This window comes from Acomys minous, assembly GCF_964271855.1.
Source record: "Acomys minous genome assembly, chromosome: 17".
Classification (NCBI taxonomy): domain Eukaryota; kingdom Metazoa; phylum Chordata; class Mammalia; order Rodentia; family Muridae; genus Acomys; species Acomys minous.
In genome coordinates, this window is record NC_140500.1 from 6,942,158 (window position 1) to 6,961,429 (window position 19,272).

The 19,272-nt window shown below is 41.8% G+C and overlaps 1 protein-coding gene across 22 annotated transcripts in view; it reads left to right on the forward strand.

Moving 5' to 3' along the window:
• C2CD5 (C2 calcium dependent domain containing 5) overlaps positions 1-19,272 on the forward strand; it is an 88,068-nt gene that overhangs the window by 37,606 nt on the left and 31,190 nt on the right. For 13 of the 22 annotated variants that reach the window (XM_084765847.1, XM_084765833.1, XM_084765839.1 and 10 more), the window contains 4 exons: positions 3,912-4,020; positions 6,289-6,354; positions 15,019-15,133; positions 17,784-17,879. In XM_084765847.1, coding sequence (XP_084621973.1) covers positions 3,912-4,020; positions 6,289-6,354; positions 15,019-15,133; positions 17,784-17,879 — 386 coding nt within the window. The remainder of the gene's footprint in view (positions 1-3,911; positions 4,021-6,288; positions 6,355-15,018; positions 15,134-17,783; positions 17,880-19,272) is intronic. The other 9 variants (XM_084765836.1, XM_084765849.1, XM_084765841.1 and 6 more) reach the window with 1 other exon arrangement.

Here is a 19,272-nt window from a genome sequence, read left to right on the forward strand (position 1 = left end):
GGGGTCAGGCTCCCCATGATCCATTGAGGCCTATGTTGTAGTTTTCTGTGATGGTCTCCATTTGTTGGACAGAGAGGCTTCGCTGCTGAGGAGTGGTAGCTGCACTTGCCTTTGTGTACAAGGATATGATTTGTAATGTATTGAGCAATTGTGCTGTTTAGTAATGTGGCCATGGCAGGTTCTTTTCTAATGTCATGACCTCTTAAATACAGACATATGCCAACACACTGGGCTTCTGTACTTTTTAAAGTATATTTTATTACACTTAAAAATGTATTTTGTATGGGGGAAGGCAAGTATATGGGTACATAAGTTTTGCAGGGCAAATATGGAGGCCACAGGACAGCTCATAGGAGGGATGGTTCTCCTTCCACCGTGTAGGCCAATTGAACTCAGATTGTCAGGCTTGGCAGCAAGTCCCTGCACCTGCTAAGGCCTTTTGCTGGCCTCTGATGTGCTTCTAAACATTTTAAAATCTTGGACATATGAACACGTTAGACATACATTACTAGACAGTCTTTATAGGATTAAAAGCAAAGGTGATGCGAACTACAGCTTTCTTGTATAGTTAGGTAAAGCTAATGTGTAGCTGCCATGGCTTTGCATCTGTACCATTCTTCCCTGCAGTTGTTCCCTCGAGTCCTCTCATGTTTAGAAGAGGCGGCAGCACAGCAGAGTCTATGACTTTTCTTGGCTGCTGTTAATGCCACAGCAAGTTCTGTGTAGAGATGTGCAGGTGTGCATGAACACATTTGTGCAAGGATCTACTTATAAAAAGCATACTTGGTTTGAAAACTGTTCACACAGGATTTGAGTTGTGTATTTTTCCTCAGTAAAGAAAGCTGGAACTATATGCTGAAGCCACACCTGCGTACCAGCACTTGGAGGCTGAGGTTGCTGGACTTTTAGTTCAAGAGCAGCCTGGACTACAAGGGGAAAAGAAAAAAAGAGAAGGAAATGAGACAGAAAGGGAAGGAAAAAGCCTAGTAAACATAGTGACCTACTTATTTCTGAGGAACATATACACTTTTAGGAAACATGGATAAAAGCAAATTCACAGTGAATTAAGATCTTCTTAGAAGTGAGGTAAAATTGTAAAGTAAGTCATTGTAGGGGTACTGGCTTGTTTTCTAAGATGTATTTTTAGTTTTAATGATGTGCCTGTATGTGTTTGCTCATATGTGTTGTCCAGCATGTGGAGGCCAGTAGAAGGCCTTGGGTCCCTTGGAGATGGTGTGTGAGCTGCTTCATGTGGGTGTCGGGAACCAAATCTGGATCCTCTGCAAGAGCAGCAGCTGCTTTTAAATACCGAGCCATTTGTCCAGCGTTAACACGAAGTTTTGTTTTGTTTTAATCTAAAAATATAATGTATTCCCTGGGGATAACAAAAAATATTTGATACAAAAATTGAAACTTTTATATCTTTACAGAAAACCCCCATGTAACTCTTGAAAATAATACTTCTGCCATGTTTTATTGATTTTTCAATTGACTTTCTTTAAACACACTAAAAATATCATGAATATTTTTCTAACTCATACTTTTGCTTATATCAAAGCATCAACAAGTAAAATCCAAATGGGGACAACCGGGAAGGGCACTTTAAACAGTGATGCACTTTGTGGAGAAAGTATCTTTTATAGTGTCTCCAGCTGACCTATGCATTGAACACAGGGTGTACTTGGACTGATCTTGGGGAAGCTGCCTTTTTCAACAATACATTCGACAGGTGTAATATATGGGCTGTAAATAAAACCAGCTTCTGAACTACAGTTGACCAGAAATAAGAACGTATGTGAGTGATGAGGTTTATGCTCAAGAGCGTAGGAATAAAAGACCCCACATATCCTCAGCTTTCTGAAGCGGTCTGTCTCGTGGTCAGGACAGATTTGAAAGTGCCTTTTCAGTACTAACCACAGGCTGTGGCATGGGTCAGCATGCCCCAGTCATCTTGGTGCTGTCCTCTTGTCACCTGCTGTCAGTAATAGCAGTAGCTTCTTCAGTTGGAGGACACTTTGCAGGTGGAGTTTGCCCAAATACCACTGATGCTGGCTAGATGAACCAGGGCCCTGTGAGCGAGGCTTCACCAGCACAGTAAGCCTTTCCCTCTTGGAACAGCCATTGTTGTTTATTTTTCTGCTCTGTCTTGCTTTAGTATGAGTCTTTCTGCTAATTCCTTTATCAAGTTTCCTGTTCTGACCCCTTCCCTCCCTCCTTTCCCCTCCCCCTCCATCTTGTCTATAGATGGTCATGTTTTCCATTTACTAATAGACATTTTGTTTACAGTGGTTCTTGTCTTAATATTTAAAGGATGGATATATAAGGAATAAGTATAAGTACATTTTATTCTTTGCGACCATCATATAGCTTGGCTACTTAAAGGAACTTTAATTTTAAGTGCTCCTAAATTGGGGGAGGAACCCTAAAAAGTTCAGTGGATCTACCTTACTAACTACATTTTAATAACATTAGCCATCTATACGTGTCTAATGCAAAATTTAAAATAAAAAAGTTTAGAGAAATAATGACTAAATGTCTTACATACTTTTAGCCATTTATTCCCTTTCGTGTTTCAGTCTAGGTCAAATATAAACAATTAAAAAAATATATAAACAATTCTTTGGGTAGGCTTTTTCCTCTTAAAGAGCTCATCTGTTCTTGTCCTTATTAAGGTAAAGGTTACTTCTGAGTTTTCCAGCTCTGTGTGTGTGTGTGTGTGTGTGTGTGTGTGTGTGTGTGTGTGTGTGTGTGTGCGCTCGCGCGCACACTTTCTACCTTTATGCCTCCTGAGGATACAGAACTGTTCCCTTGCTGGTGGTTGCGCGTTGATGTACTTACGCACTGTGCTTCAGCAGCCCTCTATCCCGTGCTCTAAGCAGCTGGCAGTCTTGCTGCTTTTACATGTGCTTCCTTCTAGCAGTAACTCTTTTCTTTGTTGCATTTAATCTGCTGTGGCCTAGAAAATGGGATAAGGGGGAATTTTAGAATGACAGGTATTTTAGTACCTGTAGCTACTTTATAGCAGTGTGAGCATCCCCTGTGGAGATCGATGCCTTGGGAGTGCAGTGCATGAGACTTAGTGCTTGCGGCCCTTCAACAGCTCCGTGGGGCTATTTCCCAGCTCTCGTGTTGAAGGTAGCTGGGGCTGTTGGGAAGTGACATCTCACAGCCAGGCAGGTCAGGTAGCAGTCACCCTTTCTTTGCATCCACTTTTTCCACTGCAAAGGCCAGTATTTGGGCAACCACAGATACTTTCCTCCCCTCCAGGGGCTCTTCCGGTGAGTTCCCTCTCCTTTCACTTTTGTTTTCAGTTCTTCATGTCGTCCTTATGGCGGAAGGGGAGTGGCAGCTTGGAGGAACCTGCAGGGTTATGTTGCTCCCCTGACTCTTACCATGTACTTCTTCCTTCTGCTTAACATGTAGTGTGTGCTTCTGTGTGCTTCTGACCACACAGTGCCTGGCTCTCCCTTCAGCTGGCTGCTTACCTTGCTCTTCCTCACTCCTCCATGGTGCCAGCCCGTTCACTCCAGGGCCCGCACTCCCTTTCTCTGGGTCTCTTGTTACATGCAGGCCTTGGGAATATTTGCCAGTAGCCTGTACTGCCTATGTGTGAGAGAGACATCTTTATGGAGACCTGCATGGGGGTCGCCAGGTTGTGCAGTCCCGTGCCTCGCTGGGAAATGGTGTTTGAGAACAGAGAGGAGTGTGTTCTAAGGAGCTCAGCTGGGAACTCAGTCAGAACTGAAAAGGCAGCTGGATTCTGAAGGCTGCTGCGTGTGTAGGGAAACAGATTTGGAGCCAAGAGTGTAGTGTATTAATTTCAGGCCATGCGTGTCCTGTGCTAGGATCCGCGTGTGCAGAGGCTTCTGCCGTCCGTGTGGTCACCTTGGCCCTGTCTCTTCTCTTCCCAGGAGTTCCCGTTCCTCACGCTGACGGCCTTCCCTCCTGGACTTGTCGTGCACGTCGGTGGGGTTGTCAGCGCACGCTCTGTGAAGCTTCTAGACCGGATCCACAACCCTGGTGCGCTTTCTAAAAAGCTTGATTTTCGCTGCCTTTTCTTAAGGTGTGATTGTAGACATTGATTCTTGTGACTATCAAAAGCAAACTTAACCAGAAAAAAGAGATGAAAAGAGATTATAGCCTGGTATAAGTTACTTTGAAATATTTTCAGTGAGCACAATTAAAGGTAAAGTATACTTTAGTTATTTTTGATGTACAACAGATAAGCACAGTTTGATTTATTTTTGAGGAGTTATTAGTTAACGTCTGCATTAACTGTTGCAGTTGGTGTACGAGTGAGGGATTTTACTCTAGCCTTCATGGCCCTACATTTTGTTGGCGATGGCTTTCACTTTCTCATACGGCCAAACAGGGAAGGACAGTAGCTCTACAGCACTGCAGTGGGACAGAGAGCATGCAGCCGAGGCCTGGCCCTTAGGCCTGTGGATTAGAAAACGTGCGTGACTTTTCTCCCTCCTCAAGCATGATCCACAGTGGGAGCTCCCTTTATGGTCCTCTCTCAAGGACCAGATTCCCAGACATGAGCAGAAGTGCTGGAGACCTGAAGGGCTGTTGGCACCTGTGCTTTGTACATTTTGGAAGACTTTAATTCATCACTTCCAGCTACTTCTTTGGAAGTGTAGGAAAAGAAGAAAAGGATGCTCTGTAATTATTGGTGGCAAACATTGCAGATCGTGCTTTGGAGACTAGCAGAGTATTGCTAGTCTTCACAGTTAAGTTTACCCGGTGCTCTGTGGCTTGAGCTGACCTGGGAATCAGATTGGAATTCTTGTGACTGCCAATGAGATGTCAGAAGAGCAGCGCTAGTCATGGCTGTGTAGCTCTAAAATGAGCAAATACATAATTTTGGTGCCAGTATTTTATTTTGATATTGTTCATTTCCCCTGTTTCTTATTTTTATGGTCAATTTAAGATTTTACTTTCCCTATGGTATTTGTACACTCTGTAGCACATAGGGGCAGTCTGACTGCTTCTCTGTAGCACATTAAATCATGCAGACGATGTCAAATTCCAGCTTTCTGTAGGAAATTCGGTTATGAGAAGTTGAGGAAAGACCCATTGATCGACCCTGGTACTCACTGCTTTCCATGGATGAGTGACTTATGTTTTCATGGCACCCACTGATATGATACTGTCAAAAATAGTTTTAGAAATGTATTCAACTGATGTCTTTTTTCATTTTGTTGCTTCCATATAGTTGTATAAACTTTGGAGACTGGGAGAACAAATAAAATTTATTTAAGTTAGCTTTAAATGGAGATAGAACTATCTAAAAATGTTACTTACTCTTACAAAATCTGGTTGTTTTATTTTTTGTTATCATTTTTTGAGAGGTTATCATTCCCACCAGTTCTTTCCAGCCATACAGGAAACCTAAGAACGCAGGAGCGAGGGCGTCCTTGTAGAATGAATTTGTATGCTGTTGCCAGCAGCTCAGCAGTTTTCTCATCTCTTTTGGAGTAGTTGCTGTCATGCATAGGAAGCCTCAGTTATTTTCATGGTTTATTCTCAGATGTTCATATGTTTATATGTAAACACTAGGAAATAGTGTGAGTTACATTTTTAGTTTGCCTTGTTTTCAGTCAGATACTTACCAAGTGTATATTCTATGGTTTCAGTATCTTATTTTGATTTAAAAAAATACTCTTTGGAGTCTTCGGTATAAATATTGTGAACTAAAATGGAATGTTTACCTAACAGCTCCTCCAAGCCCCTTGAGTAATTTTAATTGAAAAAAAAGATAAGTTTGTGATGTTGACACTTCGAGGAAACCTGGATTAACCCTATCAGCAGTAGGGGTCAGCACTGCCGCTGTGCTGAGAGAGACTGGAGTGGTGGTCAAAATACATGTGCAGTGTGTTTCCGGGCAGGCATTTTTTGACTAGTGAATATGAAACATTTTAATTTTATTTTCAGTGGTAAAGGGAGACAGTCTTATTTAAAACCATTGCCACTAGCTCTAACTATTGGTTACTTCAGAGTTCTCAGAACTTCTTTCTTCTAAACACCAGGCAAGTAAAGCATGAGTAGGGAAAGACAGGAGTAGCTTTCCAGCACAGGCGGCCAGATGGCTGCAGGAGTTAGTGCTGGGTTCCTGTAGCGCGCGTCTCCTGCCTTTCTGTCTCTATTTCTTATTAACTCTGCTGTCTGTGTCTTCCAGTTCCTGTCAAGTGCTGTTGTGAATTGTGTTTTGTTTGTAGTTTTCTTTTTTTTTTCCTACTATTTTGCACCTAAAACTGATCAACTAATTTGCTGTTTTGAACTCAGCCTTTGTCGGAATTATGGGTAACACAAGATCTTACAAACTGCTAGACTGGAATAGTTTCAATTCAGGTATTTTAATGGTCATTCAGTATTACATATGCTGACAGAAATTATGGCAGCTCAGTGAGATTTTAGAGACGTTCTAGATTAAATAGATCAATTCAGTTACATGGATGCATTCTATAATAGTTATGCCACAACTTGTAATTTGCATGGAAATGCAAGCATGAAAATGTATGAGCTAAAAACGAATCAAAACTATACCATAAACTACGAATGACTTTACTTACATGACTACCTTTCAGAATATAATTAAATTCTATTTATGCATTTGGCTAGTGTTTTCATATCTGGTAAGTGATACAGGCATTAGCTTTATCATTAAGCAGCATTTGTTAACCTGATAAACCTTAAAGCATATTTAAACTGCTTGGTCAGGTTTAATAGAATATATTTACTGTCTTATAAATCACCAGGAAATGTGACTCAGCATTTTCATTTATAATGCTATAAATATTCCAAAATTTCATAGCAGGGCAGATTTTTTTTTCAGGAAGATTAACAATATGTGAAAGCTTTCTTCCTTCACATGAGATTGATTCCAGTTTTTCCTATAAGTAATTTAAATACAGTCTGTAGCCATTAAAAAGAAACAAACCAAGAACACTTTACAGCTGATGATGTGTTTTAGTAATGCCAATTATTTTTTGATAAAAGCATATTCTTACTAATATAAATATTTAAAATTACTTTTGGATTTAAACTTTCCAAACTAAACACCAAAGCTGATAATTTAAGGATGTTTTTTCAGGTCCTTGTATCAGTGTATCTTATAATGAAGGAAAAGCACCAAAGGGCTCAGCATTTTAGGTAATGCTTTCCTTGTATGCATGAGTCAGAGGGGAAAGCCCTATTGACTATGAGGCAAGTCATGTTCATGCTCTGGCTTCGTGAGCCTGTGCAAATGGAGAATGAGCTCAATTCCTGACTCTAGAGGAAGTTGCCATGATTTTCTAGACAGGGTTTTATCGTTGTGCTGACAGTCATCAAAATGAAAATGATTGTTTATTGATTGATTTTTTAAGTGAAAAATGAAATATACCCTATTAGATTTGTTTTATAAAGTAAGAGTATATTCTAACACATGATTAGCTTTCTTAGTGCAATTAGAAAAATAGGTTGTGCATAAAAATGGTTGATCACTAATATCTTAAGGACATGAAGCCTTGTCAAATGAGCCACTTTTAGGGTGTTACAGTTGTTGGTCAGATGACAGAAAAGGTTTATAAAAGGAAAGGGCAGAAGTTAAATATCCTAGACGCATGGCACTGCCCAGGCAGGCGGAGACAGACATGGTTGAGGAAGCAGTATATCTTGCCATCACTGAAAGTAATGTCAGGTGGGAGTGTGTGAAAGAGAAGTGGAGCTGGAGCTGCGTGCCGGACGGCTAGGAGGGGTGAGAGTCTGATGGCAGCCGAGCTATGTAAGTGTTCCAGGCCCAGTCTAAGTTCTGAAGTGAGACTGCTTTCAGAAGAATGAACCAAACAAGTTACAGAACAGTTCAGGAGAATCAAGGTGACACTTTCAGTTTCATGTGTTCATAGTGCCATCCTGTGACCAAAATAAGGCTGGTGTTGATATTAGTTTAGGAAAAAAAAAGCTTGATAATTCTGAAGAAAATATGATATGTTTGGCAAATATATTCAAATAATTTTTGTATGTCCTTGTGGTTGGAATATTTTGTCATTGCTGCCCCATAATGGCAAACTGTGAGGAGCTGACCACTCTTAGGGCTGAAGGGATGACTTAGTAGTTAGGAGCACTGGCTGCTCTTCCACAGGACCATGCTCAAGTCCCAGCACCCTCAGGGCACCTCACAGCTGACCCTAACTCTGAGTCCAGGGGATCCAGAGCCACCTTCTGTCCCTGACAGGTACTGCATGCACATGGTGTAGCCATAAATACCAGCAAACACCCATACATAAAAGTTAAAAAAACAAAAAACCTAAACAAAGAATTGGCCCTCATTACTAAGAAAAATAATTGTTGATATTGTTTTCAATTCTAAAAATGCTCACTCTTTATTTCTTGAATTCTTTGACTTTTTGATACCATGAATAATGTGAGGCCTCAGTCAATTTGATAATGGTCATCCAATAACAAGGAAAAAAAACCTGAATGAGAAACACTTGTTACTACACTTATATATATTTCAGGAATTTTACCGAATGAGAAATATGCCATGCAGCATTGACAGCTCTGTGCTGCATAGTGACTTTTCGGTCAGTGATGAATCATGCATCATGGTTGTTACCCATCAGATCACGTTGCCTTGGGATTGGCTGCCTTATGTGTGTCATTGCATGCCATGATGTTCTCACAGTGAACGCTGCCAGGGTGGCATTTCTCAGAACACGCATCTCTGTCACTGAGTGAGACATGACTGAATTGGGATTTATTTTGTGCTCTACAGTTTGTTAGGCAGTGGAGGACACAGATTGCCAATCACATTGTACTTGTAGATGATAGAAAAGTATTGTGTTACTGTGTTGTATAGTGTACGGTGTAGAAGCAGGCATGGGGGCTGTGCTATTTCTTCAGCTCATGTTTGAAGCTATATATCCGATTTTCTTAGGTTTCTAGTTCTTTTAGTAAGATACTTAACCCCATATGAATGCATACTGTGTGCTGTTCTACACTTCCAGAATTTGTGAGTCAGACTGAGCCAGTGCTCCTCTGATGGCCCGATAGTCACTTCATGAACTACAGATGGTCCTCTGGCCTCGCCCTCCTGCCCTTTGCCTTTGTCTTAGCCATCGTGTCTCATGTTAACTACAGTGATGGGGCATTTTTATTCACTAGGAAGAAGTGAGCCCTTCTCATGAATCTGATCATTTACTGTGATTTTTACCTTTCATTTTCTCATGATCCTGTTTTGCAGACAGAATTTGAGAAAAGCAGGTGGATGTTAATAGCTTGAAAGGAGGCTGAGCTATCACTGCTCTTTGTATTACACCCAGGCCTGCAAGCAGATCAGTGATGAGATAGTGACAGCATGGCTTGTCTCTTCCTGGCAGACGCTGCCTCTCCACAGACCTGGGGACAAGCTAGAGAGGCTTGAGCATTTGCTACATGCCAGACCATATCTGAATGCTTTATAATAGCCCGTCATTTGAGTCTCAAGAGGTCTTTGAGGGCAACTCCAGTCTTGTTCTGTGGGTGAGCAAAATGAAACAGCAGTTTCCTTAAGGGTATCAGTAGAACACAGCAGAGCCACAGGGACAGCATAAGTGACCTGGCTTTGGGACCTACACTCTTAACTGTGGATGAACGTGAATTTGCCAGTGAACATGGCAGGCCTGTCAGCTGCCTGTCAGGCAAGGGGATGGGGTGATTTTTGATTTGACATTATGTCCAGAATTAGGAAAAACAAATTAGTTAAAAGTAGATTGCTGGTTTTGGTTTTGAGATTTTTTTTGAAGTTTTAAGAATATTTTTAGATGAATCTTGAATTTTAAGGACATAAACCTATCATTTTCTTAAATCATAGTCGTCTTGAGTTGTAAGGCATGCTTTAGTGGTTTGAAATTAGAAAATGCTGCATTTTCTTAATCACAGTTATGTTTCTTTTAGAAAGCTCATTTTTTTGGAGCAAAAATTCAGGTAAAACCTTGAAAAATAAGTTTATTACTTTACTAAATATTCAATTGTAAGAAAATGTGAACAGATGGGTGGTGGCCACACACACCTTTAATCCCAGCCCTTGGGAGGTAGAGGCAGGTGGATCTCTGAATTCAAGGCCAGCCTGGTCTACAGAGTGAGATCCCAGACAGCCAGGGCTGTGTAGAAAGACCTACTCTAAACAGCAACAAAACAGAAGAGAAACCGTGACTCAACTGATGTGTGAGGAAATAACATCTGAATTTATTCATTCTATTTTGTTTGTTAGCTTGTTCTTGTTCTGTTTTAGCAACCCTTTAGCAACACTCTCGAGTCTTTCACTGAATGTTTTCGGCATGCTTATGTGAGTTCAGCCCTGCATGAGCACCAGGGACACCGTTAAGCCAGGTGGGCATCCTATTAGTCATAACATGTTATGGGAGATGTTGATGATCAGGTGAGAATTAAGGTGTATGTAGATGGCTTTTGGTTCTCAACTGTAGTTGGTTTTGAGGAAGTGGTGAGACCAAGAAGTCCTAGCAGCGACGTGTGTGGCGTGGTTGCTGTATGTACCAGTAATCTAGATAAGGAATGTGTAGTTCTGTGATGCATACACAGTGGGGTCTCAGTTAGGCTGCATTAGAGTCTGACTTATAAAAGTAGCAGCATTCAGTTAGATGCAGAATGGCCTGTAAGCCAGCTGCCATACCGACGTCTAGACTTTGATGTTCTCTGTGGCCCTCCATATATCACATACAGTGAGCATCTTTTTCTCAGTCTCCTTCTAATCCCCACCCAGTTTGAGGCTGTGTACTCTGTACTGAACCTGAACTGTTCAATTTCTGGTACTCCAGGGGACAATGTTTGGGAATGTAACTTTCCTGTGTCCCTCGGCAGCTAGATTACCATATCCAAAGCTTTTCTTGATCCAGCCTTTATCTCTTCTTGTTCATTTTAAGTTAGGTTGAACTGGATGTGATGGCTCATCCTCATAGTCATGGTGCCCTCAAACTGAGGCAGGAGCATTGTGAATTTGAGGCTAGTTTGGGCTGCATGCTGAGCCCTGTTTCAGCAAAAAACAGAAAATTATGTTGAATAGCTATAAATAGAACTGATTTTCAACACTCTGAGGGGTATGGATGCTGCACTTGCACTCAGTCAGGCAGGCGTGTCTTAGTTACAAATGTGTAATTGCCTAAAATCACTAAAGGGTTCCGTTTATAGAGGCATTTGTGTTGAGTTCATCATGCCTTCCTTCCTGAGATACACATTGGCACTGAAGAACTCTCTAGTAGTTCCGCCTACACTTCTGACACAAAAAGATGGCAAGATATCAAGCTGTGACCATGCTCTAGAAAAGTGGACTCTGCACCAGCCACAGGGTAGCACCCCTGAGGCCAGCAGTGTGCTGACTATAGAGCTCAGTGCATGTCAGCTACTGACAGGAGACATACAGAGATTGGTGTAGCCTATAGAAAGCTTGAGCCACAGGGGGGAAAAGCTTTAAAACAGTGTAAAACATAATTTGTACAATAATTAAAATTTAATTTTTTCTAAATTTTAAATTAGATATAATTGTATAGATGATAAGAACATGCTATTACATGTGGAGGTCATTTTCTTACTCTTGTGGAATGCTTATTAAATGAGTTCACATCTCAGCTGTATTTTCCTAAAATGACTTATAGTATCCATGTACTACATGGATTAGTGCCATACATTTTAAAGCCAAGCTGTTTTGCTTTTATAGAACTTCTAATTTATGCTTTGGTACAGTAAAAAAAAAAAAGTTTCAGTAGTGTGTTTGCTATTAAAATTTAGTTTTTAAATCTTAAAAGAGTCTATCAGGGATTAAATAATGTCATATAGGTGATTCTTTTATTGATAATAAGACCATATTAATTACAAGTGCTCTTTGAGTCTGGCTCACCATTGGCCCAATTGTAGTGTAGGCTTTGAAGATAAATAGAGGCTTTCTTAAAACTAAATAAACTGGTTAGTCTAAATTTTTCTGTAGGTCAATAATCTTCATCCCTTGCTCTTGCTTACAGTGTAGAGGCCATGGTTGCCAGGGTGACCACTGATGAAGTACTCCTCCTGTACGCTTGCCTTGCTCTCACCTAGAGTCTAGGGCCATTCCTTTCTGTGACCATTTCAGTGAGCTGCCATAGTTTTCAGTCTGTGCTGTCACCTGACCCAAGCATGCGCCAACACATCACCGTTCCTGGCTCCTGTCTGCCAAATCTGCTTTGCAAACCCTTTGTTCCTTAGCTTTTGCTTTATCCAAAATCAAGTTTAACATTTTCCAGAGTGTGGACAACATGCCATTTGCTTCCTTGGCACCCATGTCATGTAACTAGCTTTTTACACTCGTCAGTATTTTGCTAAGTACAGTACTGGCATCTCATGCGCTTGTGTGGCTGTGTCAAAATGAAGGCTGCTTGTGAGCTTGCCTGAGGGGTATGGATGCTGCACTTGCACTCAGTCAGCTCGCTCTCGCTCTCGCTCTCGCTCTCTTTAAGGTTTAATCAGCCACTTATTCTTCCATGGCTTTGGTTTAACTATCTGTTTTTTATGTTATATCAAGGTAAGTCTGATGTGGAGTAACTGTATTCTGTGTGGTTGCACACACCTCAGGGGAGTTAACACTTCTCCATTTGAATGTGCGGGGCATTTCTAAATATACACATCCCAAGCTTAATAAGTAGCTCCCTCCATCTCTTTATTACTTTTACATGGTGTTGTGGATTGCTGCCTATAAAACCCATTTTTAAAAACAGGGTATCTACCATGTGTTTCTTGTGGTACAGATAAGGTGAGTCTATGGTGAGAAAACTTTTAACATGGCATGACATGATTGCCTTTGAAAATATTTTAAACTTCCAGGGCAATTCAGAGTAAATAGCAAATTCCACAAGCAAGTTTAAGAAAAAGTTAGACTTATTTGGTGCAGTGTTTTAGTTAAACAGTTATTTTCTAAATTGAAAGTTATTTCTATTTGTGGGACTTACTTTCTTAGAACTTTAAATTGTTTGATAAATGAGAATACTACATAGGTAATAGCTTAATCTCTGCTATAATTTCCTTTTGGAAAAGGATGAGGTTACATGGATGTTTCAATTGGTACACAGGCATGCATGTCCAGCCAGGCGTCGTTGCTCATGCTTGTAGCCCTAGCACTGGGGAGGCCAAGACAGCCTGATCTACATAGTGAGTTTGACTCCAGTTGAGCAAGACCCTCTCTCAATCAAAGAAAATAATAAAAAGGCATGTGTATCTTATTAGCAGAAGTGACTATGTGCTCTGAAGTGTATGTGTGCTCTTAATGTGTACATTTCAGCAAGGAATGTGAGAAGAAGTTTGTAAGGGGCTGTAGACGCAGATCACCATTTGAATGTTTCTGTATTTCTCAGTTCATAGTATGGGATGTAGCCTTTTCTGTTCTCTTTCTTCCTTACTTTATCTTGTTCTTTCATCTTTCCTCAGTTTCAAGTCTGCTTCTTTCTTTTCCTCTGAAGGAAGGTTTTTTAGGGTAGCTCTGTCTCAAACCCCAGACTTACCCACCAGCTGCCTGACATTTACCTCATTTCTCCCCTTGCCAGCTCCTCTGTGCAGAGGAGGCAGTCACCACAGGAATGTGAGCTCTAACACGCTTCTTAACCTTTCTTAGCTTTCTCTCTTCACTACTTTACTAGTGAGTATGCTTCTACTTCATTTATTTTCAAAAGCTATGGTAAGAATTTGATATAACTGCTGTGTCTTAGAAAGTGGTATTTGCTTGATTTTCTGTACTAGTGGTACCTTTTGTGTGGAGAATGTACAGTAAGAGCTTATCAGTGACTCTAGAGGTAAGCCTTCAGAGTTCTCCCACACAGGCATGGGCCACAAAAAGAAGCAAGAAACAGACCGCTTTATCACCTTTGCCCATGAAGAGTGAGTGTCACTTGCAATGGCTGCTCACTTGTTAAGTGCAGGTAGTTAAGAAGTGTGAGGCTGCCCCCTCACAAGGGAGTTAGAGTTTCCCATGACATGATACAGTTCAGCAATGCTGGGCATTACTATTACCACCACTGAGAGGGGCCCAGTGCCATGACATGATAGCTGTACCACTTAGCTCATCGCTAGTCCCTAAACAGTCTTGTTATGGTTGAAACAGGAACCCCAGTTTGTTGACCAGGCTAGGTTTAAACTCAAGGGCTCCGCTTCCCAAGTAGCCAGGACTGTAGGCGTGAGTTACCATGCCCATAAGCCATGTATAGAGTTTATAATTGTGTGTTTAAATTTGCCCTTCTATATTAACAAATTATCCGTGGTAACCCTTTAAAGTGTATTTCTCAGCCCCTCCTATGTTTTTTTTTCCCCTTTTTTAGATTTACCAATCCTTTTATGCCCTGTTATTTTGCCCTAGGACTTAGATCTTTATAAAAGAATGGTAAACAAAGTTTTTTTGGATACCATTTATAAATAGTGACAAATCTTTACCTTGAGAAGAACTCTAGAATGTAGTAGATTATAAAAGTAGGTGACAGAATACGAAATCAGAATTTAAATCAAATTTATGGATAGACCACATAAGGTCTTCACTCAGTGAGATGAGACACAGCATGTCGTCCTCGCAGCTTAGAATCTGAGCACAGTGTGATGGCCTGTGATGCCTGTGACATTCAGAATTGGAGGCAGGAGGATAGGTCAAGGTCATCCTCAGCTACACAGTGCGCGGGAGTCCAGACTGAGGTCCTATATGAGATCCTGTCCCCCAAACCAGTCAGACAGACAGACAGACAACATTGGAGTCTGGGAAGTCAAGGTCTCCATTTAAAGTTACAGCTACTAAAACAGGGTGCCCTGCGTTGTCCCTTGAAGCGCTGAAGCTAGTAGAGCCGAGTGGTCTGTCCTAGCAGCCAGGTTTCAGAGCTAGATCTTGATTCTTGTATGAAATCAACACTTTGAAAAATGGGAAGCGTAAAGTGTGGGGCTGTCCTTCACCTCCCAGAGTCAGGCGTACTACAAACGTTGCCTACTAATGTATAGTGTGCTGTTGGGTCGTGAACTGACTTAAACTTTATTTTTCAGATGAACCAGAAACTCGTGATGCATGGTGGGCAGAAATCAGACAAGAGATAAAGTCACATGCTAAAGCCTTAGGCTGCCATGCTGTAGTGGGCTACAGCGAGTCAACCAGCATCTGGTAAACGACACTTGGATTTCTTGACACTTCTGGTTTGGCTTGTGTGAGCTGGGAGAAAGGCAATACAAATCCAAGAAGAGAGGCACAGTGGGAACCCAAGACAGGGCCTTGAGAATATCAGATCAAGTTCAAGATGCCTTCTCACCTGACCTGTGTAAACTTGAGAGCCTTGCTTTATCTGCTAAAATGATGATGATACGAACTGCTGTGGGCTGTGAGGGTCATAGCAGTGTGGGATAGTAACTGGCACGCCCAGTTATTGGTTCTTGGTCTGCAGCGCTTCAGCTGCTGGCTATGGGGTCCCCTTCCAGTGGGACATTTGGAGAGAGCTCTAGGTGTTTTGTAAACGAATTGTCAAGTAGCTCTAAAGTTTGTCTTCAGCCATCCTTAATCCCAACACTTGGCAGGCAGAAGTCTCTCTGATTTCAAGGCCAGCCTGGCCAACCTAGTGAATTCCAGGCCAGCCACTGGCTACCTAGACCCTGTATAAGAAAGCAAAATGCTTCCTCCATTTAGGAGTTGGGATGGTACTTTTCCTCAGTAACAAAGTATCCCTACCCAACCCTGCTAAGTTAGGGAGAGGCTTCCACAAGCTGTTTCTCTTCCTCTTAATTTTCATCTGAGCTGGCTCTCCTGTGTGCCCACCTCCAGTCATCCTTCTGCCCAGGCCCCTCATCTGCTGTCTTCTTAGCCACTGGGGTGGCTTTCTTGTTCTTAGACCCTCTTTGGAGTATATTTTGGACTTGCTAATCTGTTGAAACCATTTTTAAAATGTGAAACTGAAATTTTACTCTCAGAATACAACCTGACATTTTCCCACCAATACAACTAGCTCCCTCATGCCAGTTTTGGCCCTATTATCTTAGGCCACCTATATTTTGCCTTTGATTTTGTTATGTTATCTTCCTTGAACCCTATCGTCATGCCCTTCTAGAACGCTGGCAGTTGCTGTACTTTCAAAGCCCTTTGACCCTGTGCTGTCTTATGTCTCCCCTTGGTGTTACACAGTTCCTACTACCAGATCCTCTGCTCATGTGGGGCCGTCACTGCCCGAGAGTTGTCATCGTGCAGTAAACATGAGGACTGTAAGCTTAACTTTGAGGCTACACGTTACTCCTTTGAGCCATTCGAGCACCACAGAATAGATGCCTTTTCTTTTTAGATTTACCTTTTGGGTTTTATATGTAGGAATGTTCTGCATGCATGTAAACCACAAGTGTGCCTTTTGGATGCCCTGGAACAGGGCTTATGGGTGGCTGTGAGCCACCAGTTGAGTGCTGGGAATCAAAACTGGGTCCTCTGCAAGAGCAATGTCTCTCGAGCCCCCGTAGTAACTTTTCTTCTTGTGTTAACTACCAGCTTAGTGATAACTGCTCTGTCTTATTTCCTGGTAGGTAGTCCTGCCTGGTGAATGGGTTTAGTTCCTATGCTTTTATGTCTGAAGGTCTTGGTGTTTAAGACATGATTCTTGCCATGAAATGTACATTCTGTTGAAGTGTGGCATGTATGGTAGGTTTATTGTCGAGCTATTCCAGGATGCTTCAGGATCCCAGAGGACCAGAAGTCTGAAATAGGATGGGAATGCTAGTGAAAATGGAGTGTGGATAGACTGCCGTCAGAAGTGTCAGTGACGCACTGACGCTTGAGCTGAGGCATGGAGAGTGGAGGCCTGGGTGGAAGCTGGAGAGGACGTGTACGTGTGAGAGTGCGGGAGGGCAGGCTCAGTGAGGCTGAAGGAGGCGCGCGGGGAGTTTAAAGCTGCATCAGTGGCACCAGGACTCCAAGTCCATCGAATTTACTTCACGGTTTGGATTCTTGTGCCAGAAACGACTGCTCTCAAAATATCTTTGCATTTGAGTCTCATCTTTACTAATTTTTTCCTGTGCCAACCCCTCCTTCCTACTGTTCTTGATGGGATTCTTTGAAGCACACGGCTGTGCTGAACTCCGGTTGTTCTCAGGTGCTCGCAGCCCCGTCTGCCTTGACACCTGGTGCCCCGCGCTCAGGTGTCACATGGCTGCTCTTGCTCTTTGCTTCTGTCCACTTACTCCTGAGTTCTCCCTTCATGTTCCTAGTCTGCTCCCTGTCTCATTGGCTGTGGGTGATGCTGCTCAGCAGTAACATCGACTGCCATCTGGATTTGCTTTCAAGACAGGCAATTTAAAATGAAAAATTAAGTGAATTCCTTTTTAAAATCAGATTCAGATATGCAGATATGAAGGATGCTTTTTAAGTTTCCTGTAGTATATTTTGGGTTCTGCTTTAGATACTTTTGTAACTCAGGTTAAGCTGTAGCACTATAGATTCCTTACATAGTTGTATTTTTACAACAATTTTAATAAAGCTTTTATAGATATTTAGAGTAATAATTTGGTAGCTTGCTATTGGATTTGCAGTTTAAAATTTTTAATACTTCAGGAAGCTATGGATGTTAATTTATTTTGGGCACTTTCAGGTTGCAACAGCTCTTGCCCTCATCAGGTGGTCCACACTTTGCTTATTTCCTGCTAAGTGTAGGGAGAGAGTCCTTGGATACTAACTTCTGGGGCGGTCTGACCTGGACTCAGTTCATCACTCTTGATATTTAGTGTTTCCCGAAGGCTTACAGTTGGGGATTTTAACTTGTGGCTTTTTGTCTTCTCTTTTCTAGTGAAGAAGTCTGTATTTTATCGGCATCTGGCACGGCGGCTGTACTGAACCCTCGGTTTCTACAGGAAGGCACCGTGGAGGGCTGTTTGGAACAGAGGTTGTCATGGCTTGCTTTCCTAAATAGAGAAGGGAGAGACTGACTTTTTAAAACCTCAGAGCTCAGGTCGTTTCCTGTGTAACTGACAGTGGGATAGTGGCCCCGCGGTGCTTGCTGGTCTCTTCTCGGCCCGCCTGTGCTGATAGATGTGCTGAGCTGTCTTACACATCACTGTCTCTGCTGTCTTGATGACGCCCCGTGTGTGACTGACTGCAGAAGAATCAAGTACATCTTTTTTTTTTTTTTTTTTTTGGCTTTCTCATGAAATGGACCTACTTTGTTTACTTTTCTTCTTTTTGTCTCATCCCCACAACACAATTTATTCTCATCAATTCCTCTTTTACAATCATGATCAAAGCACTCACTATATTGTGTTAAACTGCTTAAAAGCTTTATGAAAAAAAGACTTCAAGGCATGTGAAGTGGAAAATAAAATGTTGGATATATATAAGTATATTAGGATATATTAGCTTAATATTGGCATCTACTGTGATTAAAAACAACTAAAGTAGATAAATTAAGGAAGAAAGTATAAAAGTGCTCTGTGTTCCACCTAAGTGTGACTTTGCAAGAGGCTATGATGTGGAATGATGTGCTAGTGTGGGTGATGGGGAGCTTGGCTATTTTATTCTTTTGAGGATATTCAAATGGGTATTACTATTCCTTATTCTAGAGCCTTCAGAATAGGGGCATTGTTGAGGAATTGACTATACTATTGAGTGATTTGCCTGGTGCATAGTGTGTTACACCTAGGCTGAGGGTGAAGCAGAACCTGTGCTTGCTGGGCAGGCTACAGACAGCCACGCCAGTCGGCTTGCATTCTTGAGGAAGGTAGCAGGTCACCAGTGGTTGAATTTAGAAATCTGTTTGTGTTAGGCAAGCGCTTTGCCATGGAACTACATTCCCGGGATCTTAAGAGACTAATATAATACATTTTCCAAAGCTGCTGGGTATTTGTTTTATAAATTCTAATAACACTTTAGAGCATTGTTTAGTGTGTGTACATGTGGGTGTGTAGGAGAGTTGTGGATGCACACATGCCATAACGTGTGGGTGGTAGTCAGCGGACAACTTGTCGCAGTGATCTCTTTCCTTTCAGTGTGTGCGTCCCAGGGATCAAACCCAGGTGACCAGACTCTGTGGTAACCCACCTTTCTACACTGAATCCTCTTGTCAGGTCCAGCACCTCATGGCATGAGCAGTGCTTACTAGAGATAACTTGGAGAATGTTGGAGAGTAGAAAGAAAATGATTCCCTGAGTCTCAGTGTTCAGAGAAAGTTCTTTCTGTATTGCTTGTGTTTTTATGGGTTGTACTGCTCTGATCTTTGCCTCATGCTGTTGCCGCACACCCAAGTCTGTGCAGAGTGTTTAGCTAAAGATGGCTCCACCTAG